Source organism: Arctopsyche grandis, chromosome 6 (assembly GCF_051622035.1).
Source record: "Arctopsyche grandis isolate Sample6627 chromosome 6, ASM5162203v2, whole genome shotgun sequence".
NCBI lineage: Eukaryota > Metazoa > Arthropoda > Insecta > Trichoptera > Hydropsychidae > Arctopsyche > Arctopsyche grandis.
This window is the reverse complement of record NC_135360.1, coordinates 19,374,528-19,387,003: the sequence shown is the minus strand read 5'-3', so window position 1 is coordinate 19,387,003 and position 12,476 is coordinate 19,374,528. Positions and strand designations below refer to the sequence as shown.

Genomic DNA, 12,476 nt, shown 5'->3' with positions numbered 1-12,476 from the left:
TTGTCGAGTTTAAAAGCTGCGTCCAAACTTTTGGGATGAAACCGATGCTTTTGGGTACTATTATTGCGGTCGTTCATCTCACCGTAACCATTTATCTCCGACTAAACAAAAATTGTATCTTTTGTACGAGATCTCTTCCTCGTTGAGAAGGATATACCTATTCTATTGTACATATATATACGTAGACGTACTTCTTGAAATACAAATCTTACGTATTTTATTATTTGAAATGAAGCGGTATTTGTTATTGAATAAATAAAATTATACATTATTGCATTTAGATGTGAATTATTATAGTTGCCGAGAGTAGTTCATATTGAGAAACATTTTAAAACTGCTCCCCATCTAAATAAATCACCTAGTTTTAATCCTTCGAAATTTGTAGGGGTCGTACACGCAATACAATCCCTGCTAGGCAAATAAATAAAAGTAGTCGGTAAATAAATAATTAGGAACAGTTGTAATAAATCTTCAAAAGGAGCAAACTCCATATCTAGGCTTGTAATCAGACGTTGTAAGTATGATTGATGAGAACTTTATTAAATAGTAATATTTTTTTATTTCCCTTTTGATTTTTTCGCTTTCTTGAATTGCTTTGTACGTCTCGATTGAAACGTAAAATACAAGCGAACGTGTTTAACAAGCCATGAATTCGAACGAAACTAGCGCCTAGTTTGAATTAAAGTCAAGAATTCATTATACACTATACATAATTATATACATACCTATGATAAAGGAATTCCCGCTTTTCAGTTTCCAAGTACCAATGAACATATTTGCAGATATGTTTGTATTGCTAAAAAAACTTATCTTTAAATTTAATTTGATTTTAAATTAAAGTGCGTACATTAGTTCATTTGTATGAAGGAATAAATAAAAGCTTATATGACACCTAATTTCATTGGCTTATAGAAAATGGAAAATGAATGGAAAATCGTAGCACATTCGATACACACTTTACGGTAGCGTAAAAGCTTTCGTGCCATTATCCTGATTAATGACTATAATACCATTATTCGTTCATTTCTTCCGGGGGATGTTTTTTTTTTGTATATTGATCGCTTGTAATGCACCCCCTCACGATTCCGCATAGATTAAGTCGAGCAATAGTATTAATTGCTGTTAGATTTTTTTTTAAATATACTATTTGCAAATTACACCAGATCTAGCTGTTATTAATCTACATATAAAAGTGTATTTTCGGTTAAGTCACTCCTTTCATTAAATTTCGATGTATTCAACGATACGTTTGAATGTTATTTATTACACATGAAAATGTTTTCAATGACACTTAAACTAAATAAACGTGTTTTTATTTTCTCAGATGAGTTTCGCAGCAAGGCAGTTTGCGAGAACGATGTTCTTCAAATGTCTTGCAACCCACACTCGAGGATAGCCATATACTCGGCCAGCTTCGGTAGAACAGAGTACGAGAGCATCCAATGTCCACAAGTGCAAGGAGTCCCAGAAGAGAGTAAGTTAACTTCCCTGTCCACTTAATTTCTAAAACAGTTTACTTCTAAGCTCACGAGAGTCGTTACACGAAAATCTTAAAATTATGACGTCTTCATCGCAAATTGCATGGAGACAGACACCACAGACCAATTTCGCTCTATGATTATTGCGACCGACTCCCACGTTTTATGACCTAATATGCCGTTATTGTTTATTAGCTTGCCTGGTCAGTTATGCGACGGAAGCTGTGATGCAGATGTGCCACGGTAAGAGAAGATGCTCCTTGTCGGCGGACTCGTCGACTTTCGGAAGTCCCTGTAGACCCGAATCGAGGATGTACTTGAAAGTAGTTTACACTTGTGGTGAGTATCATTATATAATTTGTATAACCTTTGAAATTCAGCATATTTCCGATACATACATCAATTGGTAGTTGACATACATATATGTATTAATGTAGTATTACAATACAATTTTGTATGAGTGTTAGGTATGAAAAATTACTTTAGTAAGAGATTTTGCATACTGAAATTAGTCTCAAATTCAAAACAAACTATGTCCGTGTGTATTTTAAATGTTTGATTTATTCTTTAGTTCCAAGAAAGGTGCTGAAAGAACGTTACGAAGACGCACCCGAGGAAGATGAAATTCCGTTACACGAGGGACACATGACATCCGACTCGGACGACTATGATTCTGGTAAATATTAGTACATATGTCGCTACCGTATAAATTATAGTATAAGAGTAGACATTAACATATTTTGTGGGAGTGCAATTACTATGATTACGGGTGAAACTATGTAGGTTCGTGTCGTCCACCCCCAAACCGGACGATCGTAAATAATGTATACGACCAATCTGGGACCATTATTTCTTGCCCGAATCACACTAGTCTTAGTCGTTCGAACGAGAAAAGTACAAGTATTTATACAAATGGATATGTATATACGTGCTTTTGGTTAAAATATATATTAGGTTGATGCATAAGTAATGGGTGTTTCGTGATGTTGAAAAGCCGTATGCTGATTATTCATATAAAAAATAGCACTTATATTTAATACATACATATATATGAATACATAAGTATTGTACAATACTCTTGTGTTCATTTTTATTAAATTTCAAATTAAAGATTAATCCTATGAGCTGAAAAAGGGCTCGTTCCGGGATATTAAAGAAAGGTTCAAGTGCTTATGTTGGATTTGATATAGTTAACTTTTAATCTGAATGTGTAATATTACATAAAAACAATTTTTAAATTAATTTACAATTATTCGAATTTGATGTATAATTTCGCTATATTATTTAGAAGAAATCACTTAAATCTATTATACCTGATAGTTTGTTTCACGGAAGCTATTTAATCCCAAAAAGGATACTTTGATTTATTCATAGTAATTTATAATAATCTCATTTGCCCAATTTCGCATAAACTTTGCACACGCAAACCACTCTAGCTGATAATCTTCCGAATGAGATTACCAAAAGTTTCACGGAGATTTCAATATATGCTCAATAACAAAATTCAAACATCTATAAAATCTACCTATATATAAAGATTGATGATAGTGCAGATTTTTCTAAATTGAAAAAATAAATAAAAGACATGTTAGCTTTTACAAAAATTCAATCAAAATAATGCGTAACGTCTGCGATAGACGTCTAAACATTTTGACAATACACAAAACTCTCATTATCGTTGTGTCAAAACGTTCGAGGAGATATTAAATGTAAGCTTCCGGTCGTTGAGGCGGATATTTCGCCATTGCGGTTTATGTAGTTGATGATATTGTTATCAGCGGGACGTGTTTACGACGCGATTCATTAATCTTCGGCTGTCGCAACACGGTTCCGTTTTCGAAACAAAATTTAATTTAATAACGATGAGAAGAACAATGGAAATGATCGTTTGTTTTGTGTGCTTATTGATTGGACAGATCCCGGAGAGGACAATTTGTACAAGGAGTCTGCGGCGATACCTCCGGCCCCCAAAGTGGCTGCGGGGCCTACGAAGGTTGCTGAGAACTCCTCGGGGTCAGGTCCAGCTCTGATGGGACCCTCGGGCATGGGGCCCGAACCTGACGGAGGCTGGCAAGTCACCAAGGGACCGCATGGCTCCCCAGACAATCGAGCTAGCAACGGTAATTCTGATTTTTTTCCCATAATATCTATATATCTACTCAGAATGGTGCTGTCTTATTTAATATTTTAAATATGAAATTCTTTATTTTTCTATTATTATTTTTTTTAATTATTAATTACAGCAGTGCTATCTCACACTTAATATTATACACAGTCGTAGTACTTAAAGATACATGTTCATACAAAGATTTTATCAGCACACCCCTTCCTCCCAACACCTATCCTCCCGGTTTTGGCAACAATCATTAGAATAAAGAGTATGGTATATAACTCCGGCTTTAATTACTTTATGCAAAAATATAATAAACATTCATAACAAATGTATTGCCATAAAGAAATCAGCGTGCATTTTGATCAAATTTTCTGCGCAAAGAAACCTCATGTGTACTGTTTCTCTATGAGCTTGTTGCAAGATTATTTCATAATATCTGAGCACTTGTGAAGAAAGAATTTATTATCCATTCAAAAGTGTCATTTAATTCAGGAATATGTTTATGACTTTTAAATTCTTTTTTTTAATATTCAGTGATTTATTTTTATATACCTCCTTTACGTTTCACTTACGATTACAATTCAGGAAAAATTTTGCCTCTTATCCGATCGTTTTCATACTTTGCCATATTGCTCATTTTGGTCATCAATATGTAAGTAAATGGATCCTCCGCCATTACAATGGAGATAAAATATCGTTTAAGAAGCTTTTGAAATCTGCCCGGCGAGATACTTGGTGACGTTTACCGTTGACGTCTATTTATTAGTTTTAAACATAGATGGCGGTAGAAAAAAAATATTGGTGTTTTTATTCAAAATAATAATTTTATATACAAATTATTTCAAATAAGCATCACATCACATTATTTCAAATAAGTACAAAAATATGGTTGAAATAAAAATACGAGAACTTTCAATTTATTAATATTTTTTTTGCTAGCAGATGTCTGCGCGTAACATGTTACTATTATAATTAACCCTTGTCACCAATTTTGTTTTATAATTATTACAAATATGTTTTACATTCATCCTCGTAGAACAAAATCAAATCTGCATCATGTTCTCCATAATTAGTCGTGTAAATATTTCACCCAGTCTGTCTTCACACAATATGTTTGTATGTATGTATGTAATATGACGAAGGTAGACATGGCATCCTGTATATGTAAGCATCGATTGTTTCTTCGAATGGGAGATCAATAAGTATATGGAGGATGACTATGTAGCATCGATAGGGGGGTGAAGGTGGGTGATGTTTTTGCTAGCAACTCGCAAACAGCCATACATCAATCCGTGTCCAACCTCATCTGGCGCTCGAGCCTAATGCGGGTGAAAGTGCTCGCGCGAATCGGCCAAGTATCGACTCCCGGTTTCTCCCACCTCCTCCACCCCCCCATCACATTATGGAGATGTGTTTTATTTGCCCGAATGGCAAACGGGCAAATTCTCCAGAAATGGGAGAAATGTCGGTCTTATTAATTTTGACAAAGTGGCCGCCGTATCAATTATTTACGGGTGTATTCTTCTCCGTCAGCCTCTTTCCGGTTTCCCCTCTCCCCCCACCCCATCCTGCTTATCAATTCGTATCTTTGTGAGATGCGTGAATTTCTACGACGATATCGAATATCGCATTTGTAAATGGTAGGTAAGATGAATTTTACTGTTTGACCTTCACACAATAAGCATCTGGATTGTTTTGTTTTATACCTGTACAGACATACATATTTTATTTTATTTATTTTATTTTATTTTAAAAAATCAATACCACAGAGACTTGACAGGTTGCCCCAAAGCGTCAATGTGATTTTAATACAAATAATAAAAATCATAAAAATTACAAAAAAAACATCATAAAAAAAATAATAAAAATCATAAATAAAAAAAACATAAGAAAATAATAAAAATCATAAATAAAAAAAAAACATCATAAAAAAATAATAAAAATCAAGTAAAAAATATGTACACAAAATAAAAACAAAGAAATAAGATTGAAAAATTTATATCGTGCTATTTAGGATGTGTTCCACCAACTCAACATAACTGGCATCGAATAGATCCAAGTAATGTGCCAGTAAGTTAAGGAGTCGAACAGCTCTCGAGAGGGGGGAGTTCATGAGCACGTTTGATTTAGCCCTAATTGGCAAAAATATATCATGTTTTCTTAAAACTCTACGATTTTATGTATGTATGTTTGTTATCACGTATATTCATTACAAAATCCTCGAACAGCTCAGGTGGTTATATTCGTTGCATATGTACATATGTGCATGCGTATCAGCTACATACATTTGTAATATACAGACGTGTGACACAATGGATGGACCACTAAGGTTAAATAGTAAAGCAGGCTACTGAATGCAAATATGAACAAAAATTTATGAAATTTAATATTGAATATGCTAGTTAGGGTTCAGGTTGTGACCCAAGTTGAAAAGAAAAAAAAGGGTCGAAGGGGGATGCAAAATCGGTCAATTAGCAGTTTTTCGCCTTTGGCGGTGTTAAGACGTTTCAGCGGTGGATGGTGAACGGGTTGCAAATGATGATAATACTCGTACATATGTATATTATATATGAACATATTTTGATTAAAGCGATATTTATTCATTAATATTTTTTTCTTTTCTTTGTATTCTAAATTTATATTTGTCAATATTTTATTTTTTCTTTATTTTTTCGCAAAAATAAGTACTTATGTACTAATGTATGTTTCGACTTTAAAAGCCAGTTCTTATTATTTCTTATAATGAAATATATATTTAAAAATTTTCTCTTTGAAATATCACAAATTGTTATCACTTATTTTAATTCGGTATGTCCAGAATCTCGGAAAAGCAGAATAGTCCTTACACAGGCCACCAGCATTTCTAAATATTGTTAAACGCAAAACACTATTTTTCCTTTTTTTTCGCAATATTTCTCGAAATGAAGAAAAGTGGACTAATGCCACTTTCAATAGCAACGGCTCATATATTGTATTCAATTACTGAATATCTGTCGATTATATAATAAGAACTTAAAATTGTGTCTAATAAATCAGTGCCCTGAATTTTGTCACCACTTTTGAAAGCTCAAGCTTTATGTCTGTATTATGTTAATAAGAAGAAGGTAGTAATAAAAATAAATGAGCTGATATCGAAACTTCCACTTTACACACCCAAAATTGGAAGTGGTTTTTTTCTTGAAATAGAGTTTAATACACCTCTACCGTATATCTAAAATCTTGATCTTTAGGGTGCATCCCTCCATGAATTTTTACTGTGGTTTCTTAAATGTACATAAGTTTGTATGTATATGTATTTGTCTGGCTTTTTGGCTCGGACTTCTTGTTGCCGAATTCCCTTCCCTTGATAGCTCGCTCCTTTATTGTCAACTATTACAAGTTTACAAGATATCGGATGTTCGCCGTCCCACTAATGACTCCACTGGAGACATTTCAACTTGGCGAGATGCGGGCGGAAAATTTTGCCCCGAGATTAGGGGAAATTATGCTTCGCTGTAATAAAACGAAGCGTGTGGGCGCAGCTCGTTTCGATCGTGCCTCTCAGCTGTTTTAACCGATTTGAATTTCAGCACAAATTATATTGTAATTATATTCCATTGGAATGTTCCGCGATGAGTGTAGAAGAGTGTCAAAGGGAAAAACAGTCGGGGTATTTCGCCGGTAACTACTACATAGCACTTCTTCCTATGCCTCTTCCCGGTTCTCGTTCCCGTTGACTAATTTCAGCTTTGCGCCGTGTAATTCTTCTTGTTTGTCTTGAGAACCTCGCGTAATTTAATTTAAGACAAAGTTTCTCTGTTTGCACTTAGCCTATATAAATTAATTAGATCGTAGCTTATTGCGTATACCTCTCTTCTATGTAGGTATCCCTCTCAACGTTCGTGCATAAACCTACCTTATAATAACAATTCAACTTTCTCCGAACGTTTAAACTTTATCTTAACTAAACTATGTTAATGTTTCTGCAAACCTTGCCTGTGACTATCTTCTGCAGGATAATTTTATTCAAATTGTTTAAATTATCAGGAACTCAATATAATATAATACTAAAACTAACTTAAAATTTTGAAGATTATAAAACGAGAAAAAGTACCAATTTTATTTTAATATATTTAATTTCAACCAATAAATAAACGTTAGCGAAATACGTTCCTTTTGAAATTTTTCTAAAAATCTAAGTTTCTTTTTGCTTATGCCATCAATTATTTTATTTTGAAATGTTTTTTTTTTATTATTACTAAATTATGTTCACAATACAGCTTATATTAATTTTCATAGATAATGATCTACTGATTATTTTATATTTTACAATTTTTATTTTTTTAATCATTATAGTATTATATTATTTTATTTTAGGTTAATGTACATCATAATAGGAAAAAGAGCTCAAAAACCTTTTTAGAATCAATAATAAATTTTATATATAATATTAACTAAAGACTCTAAAGTCGACGATCTTACGCAGATTGCGTTAAGATAATCTGTGTTTATGCCTGAAGGGTATAAACATTTTGTTGTAATCGCCGAGATTTTTCACAAGTACATATTATGTTAGTTTGGTTATTAGTGATTTTGACATAGAATCTACTGGTTAGTTTGTTAGTAATGTCTGTGACTAACTGAATATTATTTATGATACGCAGCTTTTTCTGGCTAGTATACACGCTATCAATTAATAATGTAATTTACTTGTTGTGTACTTTATTTGTTAATCTAACGGACTGGTTAAGAATAATTGCGACACAAAATTAGGAATTCACCCTCTTCTCAAAATACCGGCTAAATTTACTTTTGTTTTGTGAGACTTTCATTGAGAGGACTCCTCAAGTCCGGGGTCTCATTGTTCATTATCCAGTTACTGTTTTGTACTGAAAATTCACTTTTATTTTTGAAAAAAAAAGGAAAGATCAAGGACTTTTTTCTGTTCCATTCAACTGTCAATTTGGTGAATAATTTCCATGTTACCGAAGTGCCAAATCGTGTCGTCTGATTGTGTATGAATCCCACTAGAATCAAGTTATTTTCCACGTTCTGGGTAGGGACCATTTTCGGCATGAAAGTTTGTTGTGTTGTACGCAATTCCAATTTGTGCTTTGAATATTTTAAATTATAGGAATTCGAAAATATATAACTGCAGCGTAATTAAAAGGTTTTCTGATTGATGAAATTTATTTATCTTTTTAGATTTATGTAAATATGTTTTTACCATACACACATACAGATGTACATGTAAATGTACATACATACATATGTACACAATTCTCCGAAAAGGCATTGATCGTATTTTTTAATAAAACCGCCAAGATCCCATCCCATACTATTATCTTTGAATATATGATACATTAATATGCATATTAAATCTTGAGAAGTCAAATAAACTTATGTATCCCATCATGTCCTTCAATGTATTCCTCTTTCTCAAGTTTGCTACCGAAGTGTATGTCTCTTTTTTATCTACAAATAACCCTACTTAATACATTGGAAAATTAAATAAAAAATCTACAAAATCATGTAAAGGTATACATATTTCGATTTTTTATCTACACATCACACAATTCAATTCATATTCAGGAATTACTTTCATATACTCAAACATGACCAGGATTTAAACTTTTAATTGAAATATATTATATTGCCTACAGCTTGGCTCACTAGTAAAAACACTGTTTACCAGCAGAAAAGGTCATGGGTTAAAATCCTGGCCGGAATCCAGTAATCGTTTGATTTATATACGCTGTTGGTGAGATCTGGGTAGTCAATTAAATACTGATTGACCGTCTCCTAGTAGAATTTGCCAATTTATCTAGCTTAATTGTTATGACGGATCCAATAAAATCCGCATCCCCCCTTCAGTTTCTAGCAAATCGATTTTGTTGATGTTAAAATCAAAATATGCTTTCCTACTATATGTAGAATTTGTTTCTCGCAAATTCGTCATGTATTGGATTTGTTGATTGTTGATTGTACGTTTGTCCTTAGATGACGCGATTATAGGTATTGTATATAAGTACAAAAATTTGACCACAGATGTCGTCTTGGGACAGCTATATAAAATATCGAGCTAAAGGTATTATAATTGTACATATTATATGAACATATGTATACTACTCGGAATATATATATATATATATATATATATATATATATATATATATATATATACATATACATACATATATAAATACCTACAAATCAAGAATTACTCATTTATGCAATATGTACCTTCTTACCATTGAGCTAAGCTCTTTTGCGCTAATCCCAATAGTATTGTGCTGTGTTTGTATGTATGTACATATGTAGTATGCTCTAAGCCAGCTTATAAATTAATATGTATAAAAAGAGTCGGATAATTCAGCTAAAGTCGAGTCTATTCAGTATTAGCCAAGTATATACTGCAATAAATAGGCGAAATCTTATTTATTCTTACATACTAGATATATACATATGTGTTTATATTTGTAAACATCTATACAAACCGTCGTAAAAAATAACAAGCGTAATTTCCAAGTACACGTATCAATCTGGAAAAAGTGCGCGAGCTAAAGTTTCAGTGAGGGCGCTAACGATATCCAATCCTCGCCGTTGGGTTTTGGCAACTTTGTTTCGCACTTTGGCGAAGTTTTGTTTTTGTGCCTCTCGAGCCGCTCTAGCAGAGTGGCCATTTTCTTTATTGATCCCGAAATAACCGTTTTATGATCCGGGTCGGTTTTTAGAAACGTCGAATAATGTCGAGAGTAACAATCGAGGACCCCGCAACCGAACGAAAATCTTCCCTTTTCTCTGCTCGCATTTTTTCCACCCTCCTCTTCTTACCCTTCTAAAACAAACACGTTAAAAGAAACTGTCGCGGCTTACCGATAAGGCCTCCTCGAATTCGACCCTTTCCACAAATGCTCTCCTCGGTTCAGAACGCTGAATACTGATAAACCTACGGCTGAATATTGGCACACAATTTACTGTGAACAAAAAAAGAGTCAAAAAGTTTAAAATCGCTCCAGCGAGAGGCGAGAGAGCGCAGAAAGCGCCGCGTCAGCGACAAACCCTAAAACAAACTTGCTGGGCTCTTTTGCGCCTGTTTTTTAATACAAAAATCTGACTTTTATTATTTTATAAAAAATATTTCGGGGTCGGCCCGAATGAAAGAGACTATTATTCGAATATAATTAGTGAGTGGGAGGGGTGCGGCTTCCGTTTTTGATGGATCGTTAATTTTGAGAAGTCGTAAAACTGGGTACTTTACGACTCGAGTGTCCCGGAACGTGCCCCGACGAAAATGTACGGATCAAGTGATCCTTTTGTAATTTAGAAAATTCTTTACGCCCCCGCCATACCGGAAAAGCTATTAATTGAAAATATACTGACTTTTTTACACTCGTAAGCCACGAATGAATAGATTTAAGTAGATGTGCGATAAATGCAACATTTTCAATCCAAAAAATATATAAATATGTATGTAAATGTAATTAATACAGAGTACTCTCGATTATCCGGGATAGTGCTGTGGAGTACAGGACTGGATGATTGGAAAAAAACGGATAATCGCTTACATTGTTTGAGTGAGTGTTATTTGTTTTTATGTGTAAGAACCCATTACAACCCATTACAATGTATAATGATGCATTGAAATCCCGGATCATTTGAATTGCGATAAAACCACTCTTCGATGTTTTTCCGGTCCAACATTTTCAAATCATTTTAAATTTTCCATTAATCTCCATATTTCCGATATATCACTTGCCTCGATCTCTTCACAATCCAATAAATATATTTCCGCCTCAGGAAGAATCTTACTCAATGATCAAACCAGTGTTATTGGTTTTACTTTCGACCAAGATTTTGCTTTTCCGTGTACAGCATCCAATTAACTAATTTTTTTCCAGAAATGGATCAAGTCATCATCTTCATCAGAAAGAGCTTTGAGAAAATCAGCACGGTAAAGCCGTTCCATTAATGATATGACACTTTGGTCCATAGGTTGAATTAGACTTGTAATATTAGGTGGTAAAAATTTAGCTATCATAAGACTGTCATTTATTTTTAATTTAGTTTCATTCGGATGAAAAGAGGCATTATCTATTAAAACTACTGTTTTATGTATAGGACCCATTTAGTTTTGAACCGATCTTCGAAGATTTATCTATCGATCCAAGCCATATTTGGTTATAATAATTATGTAGTATTTTTGTTGTTCTACATAAATCTGAAACTAAATCCTTAAAATCAAACAAAACAGAGAAATTTATTTATATATGTACATTGTATTATGTTTGATAAATTTCAAAATACAAATTGAAGTAATCGAACTTCACATTATCGATGAGGTCTATGTAGTTCTATATAATATGTGTATTTGTATATGAGGCTGTCGTAATCCATAAATTCATTTTGCCGAAAGGGATGCTTAAAACAATCTGCCGCAAGCGCTCATGATAAATTATATAGCAGATATAAATCTGAATTTCATTTCATGGCGTCATAAATCGTCCACTTTGACCAGGAGGAAAGGGTGGGGAGAGGTCCAAGATCATACGGTTTTTTCCAAAAGAAAAAATGACCGGTAAATCTCGCCGAATAGCCATAGACAGTAGACAAAGATTGCAATAAAAATCTGCTGTATAGGGCAAATAGGGGAAAACGCGCGGAAAAAACAGTAATAAACCAAACGGAAGCGAAATGATAACGAGAACAAGCACTCGCATCGAAATCCAAACAACATATAAACAAACTGAGTTTCGTTAAACTTGTTCGAGTTGTAAAAAAGAATTTCCCTCTCGAAGACGTGTTCCTTCCCTTTTTCGGAAAATTTAATTAATCATTTTAATTAAAATATTCATCAAAATCTTTCTGTTGCGGTGCAGGTGAAATACGGCCTTTTCGCCCCCCAC

The 12,476-nt window shown here is 33.5% G+C and overlaps 1 protein-coding gene across 1 annotated transcript in view; it reads left to right on the top strand.

The window, feature by feature from the left end:
- The window catches only part of LOC143912637 (uncharacterized), a 67,895-nt gene that overhangs the window by 34,898 nt on the left and 20,521 nt on the right, over nt 1-12,476 (top strand). The window contains 5 exon segments of the mRNA XM_077431932.1: nt 1,325-1,474; nt 1,674-1,817; nt 2,050-2,154; nt 2,262-2,378; nt 3,395-3,598. Of these exon segments, the coding sequence (XP_077288058.1) occupies nt 1,325-1,474; nt 1,674-1,817; nt 2,050-2,154; nt 2,262-2,378; nt 3,395-3,598 (720 nt within the window).